Source organism: Phoenix dactylifera, unplaced genomic scaffold, assembly GCF_009389715.1.
Source record: "Phoenix dactylifera cultivar Barhee BC4 unplaced genomic scaffold, palm_55x_up_171113_PBpolish2nd_filt_p 000204F, whole genome shotgun sequence".
Classification (NCBI taxonomy): Eukaryota; Viridiplantae; Streptophyta; class Magnoliopsida; order Arecales; family Arecaceae; genus Phoenix; species Phoenix dactylifera.
In genome coordinates this window covers 550,707-573,871 of record NW_024067722.1, presented here as the reverse complement: position 1 = coordinate 573,871, position 23,165 = coordinate 550,707, and the positions used below count along the sequence as shown (strand labels likewise).

General features: G+C 39.3%; 2 protein-coding genes across 4 annotated transcripts; one reads left to right on the top strand and one right to left on the bottom strand.

Moving 5' to 3' along the window:
• Positions 1-222: 222 nt before the first annotated feature.
• Positions 223-11,703, bottom strand: LOC103712063 (protein EMBRYO SAC DEVELOPMENT ARREST 30-like). Of its 3 annotated transcripts, none has more exons than XM_008798448.4 (11): positions 11,480-11,702; positions 10,475-10,654; positions 10,179-10,263; positions 8,331-8,401; positions 8,166-8,254; positions 7,801-8,044; positions 4,358-4,470; positions 3,962-4,052; positions 3,591-3,719; positions 2,001-2,554; positions 223-1,183 (listed from the first exon to the last, which is right to left on the bottom strand). In XM_008798448.4, the coding sequence occupies exons 2-11, from the start codon at positions 10,625-10,627 to the stop codon at positions 739-741; spliced, it is 1,974 nt and encodes a 657-aa protein (XP_008796670.1). In that variant the 5' UTR covers positions 10,628-10,654; positions 11,480-11,702; the 3' UTR covers positions 223-738. The 3 variants fall into 3 exon arrangements, with proteins under 3 accessions (XP_008796670.1, XP_008796671.1, XP_038973249.1); XM_008798449.4 differs by having other exon boundaries at positions 8,331-8,398; XM_039117321.1 differs by having other exon boundaries at positions 10,179-10,375; positions 10,475-11,703.
• A 6,839-nt stretch (positions 11,704-18,542) lies between these two features.
• On the top strand, positions 18,543-21,379 carry LOC103712062 (protein SULFUR DEFICIENCY-INDUCED 1-like). The gene is made up of 4 exons (XM_008798447.4): positions 18,543-18,724; positions 20,027-20,239; positions 20,405-20,560; positions 20,809-21,379. Exons 1-4 carry the CDS (start codon positions 18,617-18,619, stop codon positions 21,208-21,210), a joined length of 879 nt encoding a protein of 292 aa, XP_008796669.2. The 5' UTR covers positions 18,543-18,616; the 3' UTR covers positions 21,211-21,379.
• The last annotated feature ends 1,786 nt before the right edge of the window (positions 21,380-23,165 follow it).

The window sequence follows — 23,165 nt, the reverse complement described above, 5'->3', positions numbered from 1 at the left end:
GTTTATTGGATATAACCATTCAGTTTGGCTTGCTTTGACCAATCGGGTCGGGTTTGTGGCTAGTTCTATTGCACTGGGATCGTTTTTTGTTCGATATGGTTTGATAAAACCATCCTACTTTATTGTAGGTATATATTTTAATCCAAGGCTAATAGAAAAATCAGAAGCCACAATGTACTTCAGCGTAACCGATAATGCTTGATCAAAGAATTTAATGAAACATCATAAAACAAAAGAGAGAATGAGATTCCATAGCAGAGAATGTATGACCGGCTCCGAGGACCGAAATGTTCCAAAATCCAAGGTCCCCAGTAAGTAGTGTGATTTTTTCTACACAATGAAACAAATTATAGTTAGTTGCTATAAGTCCAAAGATCAGAGATGCATACAAGAATCCTTGTCTCTATATGGGTTTAATATATGAGAATCCTCCTGCCTGGGCAACATGAACACCATACTCATGAATGACAACTTCCCAACGATTACGAATATACAAATCAGACAAGGATTCATTAGGAGGCCAGTGAAAATTTTGATGAGGTTAATTTCTGTGTTGAAGCTGTATACCGAAGATCCGACAGCGACTTCCAGTTAAGCCTTTGTCGTAATAGATCCTCTCGCAGAAAGAGAGAGTCCTTGCAACATTTGCAGCTTTGTTATATTTCCAGGAGCTTGACACAATCTTCAAGTCTTGCCCCTTTTGTAGAATTGTTTTTCAGTATGTATATGCGTAAAATTTTAATCATCAGGATCCATCTCTTCATCCTGTTCAGATCTGTTTGCATCAATTCTCCTTCCATTTTCAGAGTCCCCCTCCACATCGCTGTCATCCTCAGATAACTCGCCCTCCTCAACTTCCTCATCTGTTGCACCGGTAGCCCTTGCAGAAACCATTGCAAGGCCATGAACCATCCAGTCTGGGCACCTGTCCTCACCACCATATAGCAGTTCACCATTTTTGCCCTTCACAGGCTTAGAATTGTCGGGCAATTTGGATGTTCTACAGGAACATTCTGGCAATGGATGAGAAAGGAATGATGCAGGTTTTGATAATTGGGCCTCCGCTACGAAGCCATCCACACCTAAACTCTTGTTAAGGTGATCCCGCACAAGAACCGTCCAGTTGCGTTTTGGATGATATAGATTGTCATGAGTAGTTTCAAAAAGCTCGACAATAGTTTTCCTGGCACAAGGTAAGAAGTCAATTACTGCAGAACATAGATACATATAATACTGGAATTGATAGGAATCTGAACTTCTAAAATGGAATGGATGTATGCTTCTAGAACCTATGACTTGTCAAACGGTTTTAAGTAACCAGATTTGCTATAAGCTCGGGAATGATACCAACTCATACAGCATATTTAGATAGCAAAAAATTTACTCTTTGACTTAGTGGTCAGTAAATGTATAAATAAATTAAGAGAGAATAATCTTTATAAAGATGCTTGATTTAAAAGCTCTCAATTCCAGATATTATAGCTAGTTCATTTAGGAAATTCTGCAAGATAAAGTAGGAAATCACTAACCAAACTGCTTCCAAAGACCTATCATGTTCTACAGTCCGTAATCTACCAGTTTTCAATTCTGCAGTGCCGTTTAATGTCAATATGTAAATATTTGGTCGAACTTGGAATTTTATTAGGAAACTTTATTGTTATGGCTTTACAGTAAGAACTTTACAGAAACAAACATCAGAGGTTATAATTAGGTCGAATATTGTTATAGCATATTAAAAATTTAATATGTACGAGCTTAAGTAGCACATAGATCAAATATGAACTCAATATATCAAAAATATAATATATACAAGCTTAGTAAGAACTTTATTGTTATGACTTACATATTATATGCATCCAAAAGCCACTCTGATACCTAACTAACGCAGTTGATACATGAATGATGAGATATCTCGTATGATCAATAGCAACCATAAGTCATTCTAGCCACTAGATCAACGGTATAGTTCAACAGCAACACAGTAGCACATAGGATTTTACCTGTCAGGACGATATGTTATGCCAGAAGCTGTTTGGTATAGTCGGTGCCCCATGATCAAGCTTGAAAAATCTGGCCACCCACTCCCATCATTGTTGAAGCCGGGAAAGAATGCATCAGCTTCAACAGAAACATAATAATCAAGAGCATCCCAGAGCAACATGTGTGCTTGCATCCTCAAATCCAAAGGCAAAGGGTCTGGCTCTTTGTCAGTCTCGGCAACCCAACCATACCAACCTTCCTTCTCATGCTGATAAAAAGGCCTAGCAGGAGGTGGAGGAAGCGGTCGTGGACGAGGCCCAGCTCTTTTCCACTCTTCAATAAGTTGTTTCTCACTTTTCACAGGTGGGGGTTGACGCAGATTTGAAGGAAGAGGATATTCTGGTCCGAACAAACTGGACAGCTCTTTCTTACTGCACAAAGAAGTACGATCCACTAAGTTTGTGTACATGGCTCGCAAAGGAATTAAAATCCTCTGCCCACCAAATGTTTCAGCACCAGCCACATATATTATTGTATTTGGAGGATATCCCATTGCCCTAAGGAGAAGCCCCACCTGCATGGTAAGTTTTTGTCAAAACAAACTAGTGGTAAAAAACTATACAAATAATGCAACAGAAGGCTACAACAACCACCAGCTTATGGTTGAAAAAATGATCAAGATATTCATACCTTCCAAAAAGATATAATGATACAAGAGATAAAATGTTATATTATTAAGAGAAACATAAACTATGAAAACCCCAAAGGTTGATGTTGCAAAATAGAAAGAATATTTGCCTTTTATTTATGTCACAGCAGATGAATAAAATGATTACGGAATCCTAGATCAAGAAAAATACTGGAGAGAAAGGAACATATCAATAGAAAGGAAGGGTTCTGCAGATAAGCGATGATAAACATAAGGACGCATAAATACAATGTGAAAGAAAAGGAGCTTCTTCAGCTTGTTCTATAGTGCACATATCCACCACTGCAAACAGGATAAGAAGATCCCCAAGGAATTCTAACAGGTATCACCTGTTCTGCTTTGTTATATGAAACCTACTAAGAGGAAAATGATTACCTAAGATGTTCTTCAGCAACAATTGGCTAAACATTAACAAATTAACCAGAAAAATAAGAAAGGCACTCTTAGCATCATTTAACAGAAATAATTTGGCCAGAAGCTGATGCAATTATACTGGCCATGGAAAACGTAATAACTAAAATATGACATGATAGAACTGCACAGCAACAATTCTGATTGCTGCTACACTTTATAACAGCTGCCGTGATAACACTTAACTTTTGCCAGTAATCACAGGGACTCTCAAGTTATATAAAACCACAAAATCACAGGGACTCTCAAGGTATATAAAACCACAAATTTCAAAGAAACAAAGCATTATACATAATCTGAGTTACAACCCTCTCAAGAAGTATGTTTGGTTTCAGACTCAACATTGCTATATTGTATCACAAAAACAAAATTTGCAACATATAAGCTAATATTAGAACTTAGCTAGTGATACAGTGAGAAAACAAAAATATAGTTTTATCCAACTTTTACATTATAGTTTGGCATGACGGAAATGAATAAGCAAAGTCACCTCTTCAGGCATGAGAGGACATGAGCCATTTTTCTTTCGAGCCACTGAATCAACACTAAGTCCTTCATGAACTATTCCACGTTTGATCATCTGTTTCCTTCTGTACTGTATTAGTTCAGCATGAACATCCTAGGCAGCATAAAGTAGAAAGCCCATCAAGAAAGGAATAAGTGAGGCATGGGAATAAGATGTAACAATGTAATAGAACCATTGAAAGCACAACCAAACTATCTCAAATCCTATAATTGTCCAATGGAAGGTGTGTCAAAAGAAAATTTACCAAAAAATGAAGAATGACCGAAGGAAAAACAGCATACAGACTAGTGGTACTATTCAAAATTCATCTACAAGAGATCAGTTATCATATCAACCTGGAAAAGCTCGGCACAGCCATGAAATGCTAAGGCGTCTCTCACAAGACCAGGGTGATATGCTAGATATGGACGACCAAATGCTCGTAAGCTGCAAAGAAACATAAACTGAGATTAATCTGAAATCTACCCATTATGGCAGGAGACATACATAAAAAAACAAAAACTAACACGCAATTCCTGCAAGTTGAGAAATGTGCAAAGAACTGAGGCAGAGGAAGGATTCTGACAGTAAAACATAGAGATCATATAATTACATAAAAAAAACTGAGTGAGCACTGTCAAACTAAATAATTTATATGTGCCAGAGAAGGTTCATATAATAGGGAAAGTGGTTTATTTAATCATTATAATTGTTGATCATAGTAATGGAGTGATCAAGCTAAGCAGTCGTACCTCTCTACAATTTGGTTCCCAAGCACCTGAATTTCTGGACGGAACTGAAGGGCATGGAAAGCAGCACGGCACCTGAGTCTCTGATACTCTGCCATACTTTCTGGAAGGACAGACTATACAAATGATAAGAGTGTCATTAGATTATCTGAACAGAACTAAAAGATTCTCTTTATAGGTGGAACATTACTTGAAAGTACGCAATTTTAAGTAAAGTCAAACATATCACAACTGAAAAAAATTCAAACATTAATTTTTGCGGAAAAAGGATAATAGTTCTTGGTAAGGCAAAGTTTCTGCTTCCACTTATTGCATTCCCACATCTTACCTCCTAATGCATCCTTTGATACGTCAATGACTTATGATTTTGAAATCTCATATAATCCTTTTTAACAGGAATCTAGTGATAGACAAAAGGATTGAACAGAGTCACGTATGTTATTATTCTTACTATTATCTTGTGGATTTTCAGATAAGCTCATCCCAATTCCAGTATCATGGAAAGCATTAAGCTTCAAAGACAAATGAAGGATTTGAACAAGACAAGACAAGAACAAATGTTTCGACAAGAAAATGATTTGATTGCATTTCATTTCAATATTCTCAAAGTAAATTGATAGTGTCATATACCATCAAATAGCCAGAATGGAGGATCATAAGTTTTGTAATTTCTTAGTCAAGTGAAAACAATTAACCCCTTTCCAATTGCACATAAATTTTGAAAAGTATTTTCAGCACATTGACTGGGATATTTGGAAGAAATATTGATCCTTTGGCTCTTCTTTCTCTGTTTTCTTTCCGTTTAACCTGTGTTTCATCGAGCCACGAATAATTAATAAAAAAGTAATGGCCAAGAGAGTCTATGGAAGAAGGGAATGGTTCTATTTTCTTTTAACTGGTTCAGCTTTTAGTTACTTGTATCAAAAGCAGTGGCAAGAGTGGGAACCCAGAAATTGCAAAAATTAGACAAAGTATTCAGGGAGAATCAGGACAACATAATAATAAATATTATGCAATGACTGTAATTGACTCATTTAATTGATGCATTATAAATTATTTAGTAAAAAATTCTAGTATTGTTTTGTTCTCACACTTTGAAGTAATAGTGGGAACTTACAGCACCTTAAGTAAAAAATTTTAACTAATAAGCTTTAGTTAAGCATAAATAGGAACACAACTCCAACTATGATCCCAATTTTGGAGGACTTCTTCAAGGATTCCTTCTTGGCTTGTTACCTGGCTGCAATAATGACTACCCATTTCTTTTCTGAGGAGTTCACAGAAAAGATTCTGTTTTAAGGACAGATGGTTAGGCACTGATCGAAACCCTTAAGCCTTATCACTTTGTAGAATCGTTACTGTACGACGCCTAGTATATGTCAAAACATGGCCTATAGATGGCATGGCCATCCCTTCTAACATTTCTTTCCAAGGTTTTAGACACAACTCGAGTGTATGGGCAGCAGGGATATCTCGTAGCAAGTAGGCCTTATGTGGCCTCATAGGCAGTTTGTATTGGAAAAAACACAAGATAAATAAATTTCATAAAAACACATAAAAAGATAAATATGGAATTAAATAATTAAGAGAAGGCAAGGAGCGGGGAGGAGAAAAGGCATAGGAGGAGGAGTACAAGCAAAGGCAAAGGAGATTACAAGAGAAAATGTACCAAATCTGTTGTTGCCTCCCTTATATGCCATCTCTACCTCTCTCAACCTCACAGGATGGTCAGGGATTAAAATTTGTCTGCCTTTTAACCCTCAAAGTGATGTGTGGAACATTATACCCAAGCTTAATCTGCACACAACCCACATCACCCGATGCAACCACCTAGGCCACATATGCAGGTGCCTGGGCTTACATGGTCCGCTTAGGTACCTTCTTTGCAGCCCATGTAACCGTCGATATACAAGGGCCTGCACACATGCATATTTGACTACAAATACTGCTCTCTCAAACAATATTTCTTTCTTTTCTCATTTAGATTCCTTACAAAGGACAATCACGTAGGAAATATATGATGAACCATAAGTAGGAAAGTCTCATGGTTCAGCCACAATAGGTAACCAATACAAGAGGGTGCTAACTTCCAACTGGATGAGTTGGTAAAGTCTCGTCTTGATGCAAGAAACCTGGCCTTGATTTCCACTCTCTAATGATTAAAAAAGGTGTGGTTTCCTCCCACATAACAAAGAAAAGCCCAAATAAACATACAGTTGGACCAGCTATCATATGTACAAATAATAGAAAACTTTCTTCTACTTTTTTGTCATGGTGTAGTTCATCTACAAAGGAGCGAACTTGCAGCTAGCTATGATGCCTAGGATTCACAATAGTGTGATGCAGCTAGTTTTTTTGATCTTCTAAAGGTCCAATCAGCACTTACCTTTAACTTTGATACTCTCATGTTAAATAATATTCTAGCTTTGCATTCCATCTTTCCATCTTTCAATCGTATTACTTAATCACTAAGACCCCCTATGTCTTCCTGCAGAACTATATCATATTCAAGTTCTTTCCAGACAAACATAATCATAATTTCAAGTTTATTGTTGAATTTAAGCAAGCCTGCAGTTTTTTTGATATTAGTCCATAAAACCTTCAAAGCTTCAAATTAAGCTTCTCTAACCTTAGGGACCAAGTCTTGCCTGTGAAATTAAGATCCCCTTAAAATTCTAATTGTTGCAGTATTTCAGGTCTAAACAAGAATTCTAGTAAATCCAATTTTAGGTTTTAAAGAAACCCTATTCAATCAAAGATCCTTTGCCCTGCATCATTATAGCTTTTAGTTCTAGCCATACACCATGTAAAAGTAAATCTGATGTGCAAGAAGCTTAAGCAAATTTTCTTTTCTTACCATGATTATCTGTGTGCATAAAAAAAAAATTATTTATGTATGTGATGCACTTGTTTTATTTATCAAAAAAAGAAAACAAAAAATAAGGCAAGCAATAAAACAATGTTCATATCCAAATATCAGTTGGAAGCCTGAAACTAGTCAACATTCAGTTCTTGTATATTTGAGGAAACAACAAAGTTAGATCCATGGCACCTCCATATTCTGCATGCATAGCAAAAGTTTTGGACACGCAAAATGCCCATGCTCCATATGCTAGCTGTCAATAGATGCTAGCTGACAAGAGAAAAGACTGATAAAAGCAGCCGTTTGTTTTACTGTTGCACTCCCTAGAACGTGCTTGTTTCCTTGCAGACTACTCAACAATCGATAAAATGTATGGCTACTTGAAAAGCAGTATATTCATCAGTCAAGGATGGTAGAATGAGTGTATTGCCCTTGATGGGCAAGTTGGAGTTGCAGGAATCACAATCAGTTGTATGGCATATAATGAATATATACATCAACAACAATCTAAAAAACTATTTTTGAAGAAAAACACAATTATAGCTGGAAGCCATAAATAAAGAAAGTCTGATAACAATCACACCTGAAGGCATCCACCATCATTGATTATTAATCCAACAACTTTTGATCGTTTAAGTTTAGGTAACACTTCCGTGAGATAGAAACTTGGTGGGGCCGAGTTTCTAGGGGAAACTGTAGGAAACTTGGTCTTTTTTCTAGCCTCCTTCAAATCATTTGGCAAGCTCTTCACAACAATGACATCATTAGAAAGTGCGGCAATGAACTGCTCCTCATTGTAAAGATAAGAGAAACTCTTGAATTTGGTACTGGGGAGTACAAGAACAACCGAAACACATTAACTTCAGCTTACAACAAAAAGTTAGACAACTAAAATGTATTTTAAGAATCAATGGGAATTTTACCAAAAAAAGAATCAATGGGAAAAACCTGATGCCTTTTGAGCGAAGACTTTCTTGAATCTCCGGAATGACTAAAGTGGCATTCAAAAGCCTGGCGACGGCAACAAGATCACAGATCTAGCAAATGAAGAACCACATTATATATTTATATTGGAAAACACACACACACACTTCCCAGATGAAAAGGACCTACCGAAGATCTTATCCTATCAAAGCCACCATATATCTTTGCATATATGAAACCATTCTGCTCTTTCAGAACTGCTAAAAAAAGGCCACATGATTGGTATATCACAAAAGCACAAGCACTTATACTAGAAGAAAGAAAAAATGCATTGAATTCAAGTAGATAGTAATCTTGGCAGATAACTAATCACACTAAAACCTCTGCTAATAGCAGTCAATTTTAAATTTATTTTCCTTTTGCCTATTCAACAAAAAGATAGTTCCTTTTATTTTTGATATCTTTCAGTTTGAAGCATCTGGAGGCAAATAAAAATTAGAGGAGCCAAAACATCTCACCCCAGTAAGGGGCCTAACACATTCATAAACCTTGTCTATAAGGAAGGGAACTGACATGCTATCTTGCATGCAGAATACAGCCATTCCAAGTGTCAAGAGATCACATGCCTGGCACATAAGTAGGCTTTGGTTGTGAGTTTTGTCCATGGGATTCCTTTCGCTTTCAAGCTCACATGAGCAGGGGCAAAATACAGTGCCCTCTGCCATGCAGGAGTTGACTTTAGGATGCTATAGGTGTATATTGGTGTTTCTATCTGACAGTGTGCTTGGGCGACAAGAAGAAGTCCCTGCACGAGCTAGGTTCATTTTCAAGCTAGGCACATAAATAGCAGCAGCACATAACTGGGCTTTATGTTGGGAACTGTACGTAAAATTCTTATCCGCTTTCAAGCTCACATGTGCAGGGGCAAAATAGAGTGCCCTCTGCCATGCAGGAGTTGAGTTAAGAATGCTCAAGGTGTACATTGGTGTTTCTGTTTGATAATGTGCTCCGGCGACACAAAGAAGTTCCTGCACAAGCTAGCTTCATTTTCCCAGAGGTACAATTATTGACAATCCTCAAAACTAAAGTTACTATTCTCAGCCCAATTTAAGCTGCCCCAGATCAGTTTACAACTGGTTTAGGCTGATCTCTAATTGATCATGAGTGACTCTGAACATATTTAAATGAGAAAAGGATGGTTCTAGGTTTTACAAAGTCAGAAGTAGTTTGGGTGCAATCACGCACTTCATATAGCTACCTGTGGCAAGATGGTGGTCTACCTATTTAACTAAAATATATTCATGAGTTATGAAGAAGTTCTGGGAGTTACGAAGGAAGCTTCGGACTCATATTGTTCATGGGTTGAGAATGGGAGTTGAACTCTATAGGCAGTGTCCCTTGCTCGGTTCCCACTGGCCCTTTTTCGGTAACTGCTAATGCCTACTCCTCCCACTGTCCGTTGATACGTACATAGCAATATCAGACTATCCCACTAGTTACTTTCTGCACAATCTCTTACGAGCTGGTAGCAACGCTTCTGACTTCCTAGTTGTGGGAATAAGGGGATTGCTTCTCTTTCTCCAGCGCCTGCTAGCTAAATCATCCAAAAATGTAAAACAAGTTCATGCTGGTTCAGGTGTTTACCTTTTGGATGGATAAACTGTTTTAAGGAATCCATATGATCATGTAAGTCACTAATAGTCTACTTATGGCTCATTTAACCAGAACATATTTATGCGCTATTACACAAGATAAGTAGTTATATCAGGGCAAAAGATCCATTTAAGATGTTGTATAGAATTCACTATAGCCTGTGTCTTACTCCTCTTTTTTCTCACTTGTTATCTCAATCCTCCCAACTCCAGCCATGAACTACAAGTTATATGGCTCTGTTCTTATTTTCCATCTTTGATTTTTATTTTTTTGGCGAGGACTTATTGCTGTTTAACTTGTATTGAGTGAATATATGACACAAAATTATGTAATGGAAAAGAAATTAAAGCAGCACATTCATCAAGGAGCTTGAACTAGTCGTACCAGGATAGAAGTTTCTAGGATTAGCATATGGCTGCAAGGCTTCCAAAGAGCTTACGGGTCCCCACAGCTTTTGATAGCGAAACTTCTGTAACATCATTTTAGCAGCAATCATCACATAATTCTGACCCCAAAAAAAAATGCACATGGTGTTTGCTAATATAGCATTTAGGAAGAATACTGTCAGTGCATGTACAATCCTGCTATCAAAAACATTTGAGATTCAGCACAGCCACTACGTAAAATCGAACACAGTATTATAATGATTAAGGCAATCATTATGGTGGTGATGAACATACTTGTCCAATTGGATAGAAATCATCCTCTCGTAACTTGTACTGTATAAAGTCCCCAGTTGAATAATTAGCAAGAAGAAGGTGCACCAGCAAAGACACCACCGATAAGGCAATACCCACAAGTGCAGCCAACTTGAACTTGCTCTTGTGAAGCATTGTAATCTATTACTTGCATTTCAAACCCTAAATTGTATCCAGGTAATATATTAGCAAGAAATACACATAAATATAAAAACAGTTTTTGATGCATAGGTCGATACAGTACAAACTAAGTCAACCAAAGGAATAAGAAAAACACAAAATCACATATAGCAGATAAAAAGAAAGAAAAAGAATATCTTCAAGTAGCTGGAAACTGAACTAAACTTTCTCATAGGAAAAGCCAGCAAGACATCTCGCATCATATCAATAAACAAAACTGATTCAAAGAAAAGGCGAAGAAAGTAAGCATTGATTCACACGCTGGATCGCTGAAGAAGCTAACGTTATTAAAGTAATCAGTACTTGAAGTAATCATAGTGGACAGCTAAGAAAAACAGGGGTTAACTGCCAAAGATCTACAAAGAGTCCTGGCCAGCAAACTAATCTAAGCATCAAAATTCGAACACAGAAGATGCTTCAGAAGCACCACAAACAATCCGAGATCCAGGGATCCAAAACTGTGAATGAACTGAAATTGCTGAATTTTACTCTACCATCGTTTACTTCTAAAAAACAAATAACAGAAACATCCAACTCCTTCTCCTCTACCCTCTGGTGCTCTCCTACCGAGATTTCAACCAAACCGGTTCCATGGAGTTCATAATCCGATTATAATCCCAAAAAGTTCCCAACTCGATCACAGAAACACATCCTCTAAATCTCTACCTAAAAACCCGCCAAACGGATCAAATACAACACCACAAGGAAAATCAATACCCTTGTAAATAGAAGGATTTAAAACGAAGAAACAAAAAAAGAAAAGAAGACTCCTTTTCCACTCGGGGAGTTGAGATCTCCGAGACGAACCAGAACCGATCGGGAAGCATCGAATGGCCGAAAAAACGAGGGCTCGATCAGTTCTCGTACGTTCCTTAGATCTCCAATCTTCGACTACGAAGCCAGGAGACGGGGACGAAGAAAAAACCCAGAAATTTTAGAAAGAAAGAAAAGGAGAGTGGGGTTTGGATGGAGATTTTAGCAGCTCGGAATGGAAACCTCTGAGGAGGAAGAGGAGGACGAGTGTGATGGTAGTAGAAGTCCTTTATTTAATTTCTTTAATTAGCTTAGTTTCTTAAGTAAAAAATTAAAAAAAATGTTAATTTTCTTTTAGAATGGGAAAGACGCGGAAACGACCTAGAATTCTGGACCGGCGAGCCGGACCGGGCATCCCGATCCAGATCCATCTTAAGCACGTGCAGCGCACGTGGTCTAATCCAAACTATGGAATATTTGGTGGACGGCTATGATCCCTTCAGTTCAGATGGATTATATCAAAGTTATAAATATTTTTTTTAATTTTACCTTATATTTTTATAGCTATTTTGTTTACTACAAGAGGAGTGCAACTAGGACTGCAAATGGGTCGGATCAGATCGGATCCAAAGTGACCCCGACCCGATCCGGTTTTTGTTCGGATCCTAATTTTGGACCCAGACCTGACCTTGTTGAAAATCGGGTTGGGTCGGGTTCATGCCTACAAATTTTGACCCGACGGGTCATTCGGGTCGGGTCGGATCCATATCTATGTATTTTTATATTCAAAGTTCCACTATATAATAGTAAAAAGCTGATCCAAAAAAAATGGATCAAGTCAGGTCCGGGACCGAGTCAAAATTGGGTGGATCCGATCCAACCCGAAAAATAGAACGGGTCCAAATTTAGGATCCGATCCGGCCCCGTAGGTCCTAAATTTAGGATCGGATCGGGTCGGGTCACAGGTCGACCCGACCCATTTGCAGCCCTAAGTGCAGCTAGAAACCAATAGATTTATTTATGATAGTTCTACGATAGTTAAACTTTTTTGTGGAATGACATGCAATCTTTCTTTATAATACCAATTACATCTTCTAAAAGTATTGCTCATCTTGATGACAAATTCCTATCAGACATCTTGGTAGCATAATTAATTCCTATCTCTCCAATACACGACAGGCCTAAGTTTCACCTCATTAGTGTGCTTGCCGCTGCTAACATGCTATTTATAGCATGTTATGTGCAAGACCGCTGAGAATAGACAAGGGTTGTGCATGCAGAAGTGATGTATATAAATATGCAAAGGATGGGCCCCCAGCCAAAGCATGCAAGCCCTTTGGGAGGATTTGGAAGGAAGGAACCCAACATGGGAAAGCAACTTCCAAGTGCCTGGCTAAAGATGTTAGTCTGGTTACTTTAGGCATGGTTTGTGGAAATTGACTTGCGAGTTAGGATTTGATGATATAATTTATAATTCATGCTCGTGCGATCCAATTAATTATGTTAGGAGTCATCGAGGTGAGGGTGCGATTCAACCCACATCCTCGATACCCACATCTAAGAACTTTACCAACTATACTAGTCGACAACCTCGTGTATTTGTTATTTTTAGTCATTCAATTGAGAAGACACTCTAAGTTGGAGGACAAAATTGTAGGACTAAACCTATGGTGCTGGCTTATGGAATATCAAGGTTCGTCTTTCCAAGAGTGCAAATATTTTTCTTCTATAGTCGTAAAACGTTCTGCAGAAGCAAGAAGAACAAGATAATTTGATTCGAAATTGTGGGGTTTGTAGGGTCCAAGAGGTGGCATTCGGCTGTCTTTAAAAAATTAGAATCGAACACATCAAATGCTTGGAACATTTCCAAAATTGCAGGTGGTTACATTGGCTTGAGGGACGAAAAATTTATAAAGAAAAAAGTAATTAAGATGTGAGCTTGAATTGGCAAAGACTTTCTTGCTTGCTTACCATTTATTGAACCCACTGCCTAGAGATATTAGAGCCATGGGCCGTGATGGGCTGGTGATCCAGCCGAAGTATGTGTTTAGAAAGGCCAATGAAGTTGCGAATTGGGTGGCTTCGTTTGTTGCCAACCATTTGGAAGACCACTTATAGATAGGAGAGACGGAGTTACCTAGCGCGCTTCGGGATATTTTGCCTTTTAATTTTTTTTAGTTATATCGGTTCGTCATGTATGATATTTTTGTTAAAAAAGAAAAGAAGAAGTAGGAGAGGGAGGGAGGGAGGGAGGGAGGGAGAGAGAGAGAGGAAATTCATCGATTTCCCAATATGGCTTTGCTACTTCAAGAATCTAAAGGCTGGCCTTAATTTGAAATGACATTACTTGATTCTCTGGGACATAGTAATCATGAAATATGTAGGTAATTATCTCCATCAAGGGTGCTAATGATTAATATATATATTGATGCAGTTGAAAATTCAGTCATGGCACAAGTTGCAATTTGGCAGAGTTTAAAATGATAAAACTTTAGTATAGGACCGTTGACTTGGAACCCATATTTATCAATAATATATGTTAGGCGCACTTCATTCTAGTTATCTGAAAATTTTGCATTGAATATTTTTCTCATTGACATTTATGAGGAAAAGTCTTCCTACTTTTCATATAAGGCAACGTGGGGAAGAAAACAAAGCAAAGACTAAATCTTCCTCAATTTAATTCCGGTTGCAATTTAACCCTTCCATCCATCCTCGGTAAACAGACTTCGTAAAACAAGCGACCATCCCATGAGTCCTAAGATTATTAAAATTCCTAATATACCCTTGTCCTGAGAGAGAGAGAGAGAGAGAGAAGCCCCACATATGCGGCATCGGTTCGGATTCACGCGAATGGTTACGCAGAGCGGCTCAATGCTGCGGCGGCGGCGCTCCTAGTGACACGCTTCCGAAGGAGCTTCTTGATCATGTAATTGAGGTTGTGGAGGCAGTGCTATCGTTCTGGATCTTGGCAACCTTGAGAGAGCTCGAGTTGAAGGTAGGGTGTTGCCTCTCGATCGAACTCCTTATCTTCTTCCTGAGAAGGCTAGAGATGATGTTGGCCATGGACTCCGCATCGCCTCTCACCTGCTCATCTACCACAGCAGTTGGGGTGGAGGCGACAGTGTACAGGAAGAGAGAAAATCAATATCTTATTCGATATTGGATGTGATGGTGCGATTTGGGGGGGAAGTGGGATGGGGATCAGCAAGGAGAAGGTGAAGGGGTGGATGGTGGTGAGGGTGAATAGTTGCTGTCGATCATCGGCAAGCAACAAGAAGGCGCAGCCAAGGGAGCAGAGGAGGTGTGCTACGGTTCCAAGGCCAAAGTGGGATTTCAAGGAGAGAATGAAAAAAAATGGGAGGAAGGGTAGTTTGGTCATTTACTAACCACCATGAACGGAGTCGTAGAGCTGACGAGGTGGAGGGGTGAGACCGACTCAAATTAGAAGTTAAGGGGTTTGATTGAAAGTTTTTAAAGAAGAGAGGGTGTCTGTGCAAATGGCTAAACGTTGTGCAAATATATGGCTAATACCCAGTGCAGTTCGGAGATGGCTCGCCATGTCTCAGTGATTTCAATAACTTTATCAACCAGAGAGTTGAACAAGAACTCTCCCGGGTAATCCATTTTAATAGTGTTATATGCATTTCTAACTTGAAAGCAAGGGGTTTTTTTATGGAGCAACTGGTCGACACAGGATATTACATTGCCAATATTTCACCTGCGAGTTGTTTGTAGGTATCAAGCTCCATTACTTGTAGAGCAGACGAGGCAACAGCAAAGGATGCAGCAGCTACAGCAGTATGAACAGCAGCAGCAGCATCAACCCAGACAAACACAAAGTCAAATTTCTGAAGGTATTGGTTTTTGCAATTCATTTTCTGCAATTTCTGTTGAATGAAACCCTTCAATAATTACCGTGTTGCTTCCTAAAGAATCATATGGTCGAGGACGTGGTCGAGGTCGAGGAACTGGATGGAACTGGAATTGGGGTCGAGGTGGATCGAGCTTGAGGTAGAGGAGGTTGGGATTATCGTGGTAAGCTCAGCATCCTCGAGTAAATATTTGCAACATTTTGTACTTTTGATGATCTTATCCAAGCACCTTCCACTTCCTTAAAAAAAAAAAAAGAACAACGGATGTCTTCAAATTTCAAGTGTGACCTATGAACTTCAGCTTCCTGGTCATAGATTTACAAGTGATCCTAAATTAATAATAGCTTTAACTTTCTTTCATTGTTGTTATTTGTATGCTATTGCTTTCGAAAACTTTAGGTATCGAGGTTTTGGATTAAACATTAATTCTCCATGTCACTATAGTGCTGATGTAACCTTAAAAATGCGCTTCATTTATCTCTCTTTTTTCCTGTTATCTGTCGAGCGTTTGCTCGCAAATACTGAGAAGTCAAAGTTACGGATCTGTGATTACCAAAACCAGCTACTCTTTTGGGATCCAAAAGCAACTACTGCCAGTTTCGTCTTTTAGAGATTTGCATGCGCTGCAATTTCATATACGTTTTAACATAGATAATAATGGCAATGCATCTTCAGGGATTTTTTGGTTGTAATCTTGTGTTTTTTTTTTTTCGAATTTTGCGTATGTGCAAACAGGGATGTTCACAATAAATGACACCAACATACACACGCACACATCATCTTGTGTACTAGAGTCAGGTTGTTGGAATGCACACAACGTACACCAGCTGCCATATTGGTTTCTCTTGGGTACATGATGCTTTACTACAGCAACTATTAGCGACCAAAGCATCCACCTTTGACTTGTAAACAGAAACTTCGAGGGTGACGCGGCCACAATAATTGACCAAACATGAGAGACAGATTAAAAAACAGATGAAAGTTCTCTATTCTATCATATCTGTTAGATGCTGAGAAATTGTAGCATTTTTAGATAGTGTATGTGTTCTGAAAGACGAACAAAACTGTAGACTGGATCGCTTTCTATGCTGCGCAGCACTTCGGAGAGGTCCGTTAGTCACACCAAAGAGCAACTTTCTCGCAATTGTACCAGATTGTAGCCTTTAATTTTATTGACTGTACCTATATTAGAATAAAATGAGCAGCTATTATACCAAAAAAAAAAAAAAAAATCCGCTGCAGGAATGTTTAACCTCTATGGATGCCAGAGATCAGAGATTTTCGCCTGGGGATGATTGGTATATTTACATGTTGATGGGTGTGGCATGCATATGCAACTTAAAATATATGACCGTATGCCTGAACCGGTGGCTGAATGTGCCCTTGTTTTAATGCATGCTTGGGTTTTTACTGTCAGGGAAAAGGTAAAATATATCATAGTACTTGCTTGGGCCATGAAATGCGAGATGTGGTGGTTGTCTGGCTTAAATTATCGATAAGCTAAGCTGTCTTTGCTGTTTCTCTATATGTGCATGCATCCCTGTCAGTCCTTGTGCATCTTCGCCCTTTCCCATGGCTGCTACATGTACCTAAAGCATGCAGCTCCATCAGTCTGTATCCTCCCATTTGCTATACCCCATGTACCTATGAGCTCTCTTTTTCCCCCTTTTTTCTGTACCTTTCCTTTTACCTGCATTCTTGTTTATATTTGGTAATATTCAGGTTGTTTCTATTTTTTTTTCTTCACAAAGAATCATGCTTATATTCTCAAAGATTTGTTTGAGGTTATAACCTGCGAAATCTAAACAAATTTTGGATGTCAGTATGTTCCTGATAACCATAGATATAAGATTTCATCAGAGTTAACCTGGTTGTTGAAGCATTATAAGGCCATCCTCCTGTAGTTGATAATCCACTCCTTTACCCACAGCCAGGTTTTTATACAATTTCATCTCTAGCTGGTGATTTCAAAAACCTGCAATGTGTTAAGAAAATAACTGATAATTTATTATTGCTAACTCAACCAAGTAGGAAGTAGAGTGATCCGACAGATTACCCCATGTGGTGTGAAAGGTGTGGCCTGTGCATGGATGGGTTCAAGTGATGTTAAGATCACTGTGCACTTGCAATATTGGTGACCTATTAATTGTTAGTTGTGGAAGTTTGGACTTGTATTTAGCATTGATTGATCATTGATCTATACATTAGTTGTTGGTTGTCGTAGTTTGGACTTGTGGCATTGATGGATCTTTTCATGGTGTACTCCAGTCCTGTATCTAGCCGGTTGAGGCTGATGTTTGGTGGATGCCTGGATGGTCTTATCAAATTGAGAGAGGAAATTATATTAACAACAACGATAGACCATCATGGGTAAGGTTGGTAATTAAAGAACGATCTTAAAACCAGGGTAATGCTTGATGGTTTTGGTTATGATTATAACTTAAAAGACTTTAGGTGGAGCAGTAACCTTGCATTAAAGAAGAAACCGTTGAACGAGAAGCTCTTACTTCTTCTCTCTCTCGTCTCTCTCTCTCTCTCTTCGTGGAACTCGTAGCGAAACCCACATTTTGTTCTTTCTCGTCATTTGTTTTCTAAACAGTGAATACGACTGTCTGGATTATTATTTTTTTAATCCAAGTAGAGAGGATTAGCATTTAACAACCACCCCAGATAAGCGTGGTTAGTTAGTTTTTTAACATATTTAAAACAATAATGTAACTCATGACCGAAGAGTGTAAGCATGAATCTTGCCCAAGTTCAAGCAACGATGCATCGTGGCATCTTCGCGGTAGGTCAAAAATCAATCAGTTTCTCTCCTTGTCCCAAAAAAATTACGTCGGCCTGACGTGCAATGATCTTGCTCTTGATAAGATTCCTCCCACCGGCGGGCAGTAATGGTTATATAAAAAAATGGGGATCGAGGAGGAGCCGTCCAACGGACGGCGCGTTGCAAAACGTTGGATTTCGCTCCGCACAGCTCTGACAGCATTCTGAACGCCTCCATCCATCGTCTGCATTAGATAGATCTCGAAGTAGTCATTCCGGATCCAACGGTAGATTCGCGCGAAGAAAGGTAAATCCTTCCTTCGCGCGAAAGATACACTCCCCGTCTATGGCCGACACGTCACGTCATGCCACTTCTATTTTCAGACGGATGTGAACTTGCATCGCCTGTGGGCCCCGTCTCAGGAACTTAGACGCCTTCCCGTCCACCTTCGTCCCACCCCGTTCCCTCTCCCGTCGGATATTATGCAGTCCTCTCCAACCTCGTCCAGCTTTTCTTGCACGAAGATAGAGAGAGAAAGGAGAGACAGATATGGAAGGAGGGAAGAGGAGAGTAGGAGGAGAGAAGAAGGATTTGTTCCATGTGATTCATAAGGTGCCGGCGGGGGATAGCCCTTATGGTCGAGCCAAGCACATCCAGGTACCTTTTCTTAATCCGCTAATTAATTTGAAGTTCTTCATAAGATTTTCTCGGGAGTGATTTCTTGTCGGTTTTTAAGTTAGATCTGGTGGGTTTTTTTTTTAAAAAAAATAGTGGATATCTTCTCCTTTGTTTTATTAATTATGGCTTTTATACATGTTTGAGTTTATATATTTTCTCATTACTAGCTTCCCATAAGTATCATTCTTGTGCAATTTAGGTTTTTTTTTTTTTTTTTCCTTTTGGTATTACTGGGATGAGCTACAAAGCTTCTTTCAGACCAAGTTTTGATTTCATGATTTAGATTTGCCTTTTTTTTTGTTCGATCTTTTTATGCGCGAGACGTTCTTGGGAGTTTGCATTTGGAGGAACGTGGATATGACTGGTAGTTTGGTTAGAATCAAAGGGATAGGGTGATGAGTACTTTCAAGATGTGGTCCATATTTTTCATATCTTTTCATTATAGGGCAGATCTACTTATCTAGAAGCCATTAGCCTTGTGACTGTTGTACCCTAGTGATTGGATCAGAATAAATAGAAGTTCGATAGTGCTTGTTTCTCATACACACAGATTAATTTGTTGCACCACATTCGTTGTTGGCTTGTCGTTATCTCTTAGATGAATCAAAAAAAAATCTTTTCTTAATACATGGGCCATTTTATTGGTCAAATAATTTTGCTAATCGCTCCTGTTTTCCGATAAATCTTGAATTTTATGAAATCTTCATGAATTGCTGAAGAATTGATGCTTTGTTGCTGCTGCTGCAGCAACAACAAAATGAAAAGCTTTCGGTTCTCTGGATAATCTTTCGAGATGCTGCGGATCTTATGGAATCTTATTTGTAATTTTTCAAAGTTTGTAAATGAAAAGCTTGTGAATGTGCTCAGATTCAGCATCTTATTTCACATTGCATCGCTGTTGGGAACCAAACTAAATGAGATCCAACTTCAGCATTTGCAGGATGTCTGGCCTGAATTAATCAGTGGTATTCGGACCAGATTACATGAACACACAACATTATCTATAACTAACTCAAGGAATATTGCATAAAAAAAATAAAGCAATTGCTAATTAGTAATGAAACTATATATACGGTTTTGTATTATATTTCTGATCCTCTCTCCACAACATGATGCCATCCTACCTTTCTTCTTATATTTCAGTAGGCATCATCATGTGACCCCTTGAATCCAGATAGCCTTCTGAAGTAATGTTTCATGATCCATCAACACACTATTAAGCATGATTTTTGAAACCCGGAAATCCTAACTAATGGGAGAATATACGATCTAATGTATCAGCTTGTGGAGAAGGATCCAGAGACGGCGATCGTATGGTTTTGGAAGGCAATAAATGCTGGGGACCGGGTGGATAGTGCACTGAAGGACATGGCAGTGGTAATGAAGCAGCAGGACCGTGCAGAGGAAGCGGTCGAAGCCATCAAATCCTTCAGGCACCTCTGCCCTAAGCAGGCGCAGGAATCCTTGGACAATCTCCTCATTGACCTTTACAAGGTATCAGCCTAGCTATTTCCTACCAACTACCAAGTATATAATATATATGTATATGTATATATGTATATTAATGGTCGTATCCAAGTCGGAGGAAAAAAAAAGAAAGAATCAGATGATCGAGTTTGTTGATAACGATCCATGATAATGAAATGTTTTGATGGTCAGAAATGTGGAAGGATAGAGGAGCAGATAGAGCTTCTAAAGCAAAAGCTGCGGATGATATGCCTTGGCGAAACCTTCAATGGGAAGAGCACCAAGACAGCACGCTCCCATGGCAAAAAGTTCCAGATCTCAATTCAGAAAGAAACTTCGCGCATCCTGGTAATCTTTATTTGTTGTTATTGTTGTTGTTGTTGCTCCCAGTTATTGTTGCCGGTAACCTATAACTGTGATAGAAATAGATATAGACATGCACACACAGCACTCCATAGTCATAACATTTCAGCTTAAGAATCTCTGGAAGAAATCCATGCACCTTTTGCCATGCGTCATGCGATCATATTCATTAAACCTTAATCAAGGTGATGAAAGCTTTCTAAGTCTCTGATTTCTTCCAAACTGTTCGACAGGGCAATCTGGGTTGGGCCTACATGCAGCACAAGAACTATGACGCGGCTGAGGCAGTATATCGCAAAGCTCAAATGGTCGAGCCTGATGCGAACAAGGCGTGCAATCTCAGCCTCTGCCTCATTAAAAAGGGACGGTTCGACGAGGCCCGGGCAGTGCTCGAGGAAGTCCTGCACCGTAGATACCCAGGCTCTGATGACAGCAAGACGATTGGCCGGGCGGAAGAGTTGCTGCGTGAGATCGAACTGCAGCCGGCTGTTTCTCCATTGGATGTGGGCTTGAGCACAAGAGATGAGATCATGGAGAGACTGGACCTTGTGATGAACGAGTGGGCCCCATTCCGATCCAAGAGGTTACCAATATTTGAGGAGATTTCCACCTGCAGAGACCAGATAGCTTGTTGATTCTTTTAGCTTCTGTTTTCGCCTTTTTGTAATGTTAGGATAGAAATGTGCATATATGTATATATATAGTCTGATGGGAGTGTAATGACACTTCGTCATTAGTCTTAACATTAAATTTGTTAATGCAGAATAAAACAGCTTTTAATAAGGGCAAGGATCGATGCTTTAAGGATCCGCAAACCTCCCTCTTGTCAGATGAAACAAGTTTGTATGGGACTTTTCAGGTCGTCGGTGTTCTCCTTTCAGTGAGGGGCCGTAGACGACAGACCTCATTGTTTAGCAGAAAAGTAATGCAGGTTGTAACACGTTAAACATGTTTAGATCTCATGGGGTTGCTTACTGACCAGATGTTTGTTAGCTCGACAAGAGGTGATGGTCATTTTAGTGTTGCACGGTGTGCACGGATATTGAGAAGATCATTGGTTAGGTTTTTTTACGGTATCCTAGGGCTAGGGAGATATGGAGTAGGTTAACTAATTTTCTGCCCCATTCGGTGGAGTCGGCACAGGATTTGATTCATTGGTTGAAAGTCTCCATGCGGAGTTCTAGTATTGTTGAGATGGAGATCTTATGGGCATACTTGATTTATTATATATGGTACGATAGGAATGCAGGCTTATTTGAGGGCAGAAGGTTACTCCCGAGGATGGTGGTAGATAAAGCTATGCTTCATGCGGGGGGCGGTCACCACAGTTGCCGCTATGTTCTCTTTCAGAATGGCTAGGGACATCTGGGGTACTTCTTCTGCTGTCACAATGTCCAGGTTTGCCCTTATTTCTTGGATGTCTCCACCTTTTGGTCATATCCAAGTGAACTTCGATGGTAGTATGTCGGTGGATGGGACGTCTGAAGGTATTGGATTTGTGATCAGAGACCACATCGGCAGGATGATAGCATCTAGTGGTCGTTGTACGTCTGGACTCACTGTGGTTGGGGCTGAGCTTCGGGCAGCCTGCGAGGGTATCTCTTATGCGAGGCGGGTTTGATGCTGAGCGTATATGCCTCAAGGGGTGATCAATTGGATTCGGGAAGTGGACAATTATGGCGATGGTCATCATGTTATTCGTGATACCCGTAGACTGGCTCAGAAGTTGAGCTATTTTCAGGCATTACGTGTTCAAGAGGCAAGCAGCGCAACAGACTGAATCGCTTTCTTTGTTGCCCGGCACTTCGGAAAGATCATCTGGATATTCGTAGGAGAAACACCTCCTCCCTTGTATTTATTTTTTCTTAATTTGATAGGATGTACTCATGTTACAGCTATATAAATTATCGTTTCAAAAAAAAAAGAAAAAAAAAAAGAAAAAGAAAGAAGAAGACGTATCGTGTACCGACGATTAGCCGGTCCAAGTAGATGTCCCAAGATGGTGATATGATGGCGATGGCTCCAAAGATTGACTGTTGTAAAGGAAATAATGGCTATTATTTGCCCATGAAACTATTCTAGGCGTTCCTCCGTCAATTTTGGTTCGCAATCATGGCAAGCTCGGTATTTTTGAAATTATAAATATTTCGAAGAGAGAGAAGAGAGACGTATGTACGTTCATGTACGTACATACGTACGTAGATACAGAGATACGTACACGTATGTAAATACTAGCTTCACCCTTATTGCCTCGGGCTCTGCACCCGTAATTATTTCATTCCCTCGTTATTCCTGGCAAATTCCGTGCAAGAGACCCGTCGACAACCGAGCCTGCAACAGCCTACGTAACCGGAAACCTCCCTCTGTTAGTCATTTACATTCCCTTCATTGTACGAGACAAAAAAATAAAAAAAACTAACTAGTCATTTTCAGTTATTTTTGAGTTCTAATCTTATAATATGGTATAATTTAGTTACAAATATTAATGTAAACTCCTTTGCCCTTTTAAGGGAGAAGCCCCCCATCGCTCGCTATAATAGCATCAGCTTGGAACAGACCGGTGCCTCTTCAGCTTTCTTGGGCTATCAAA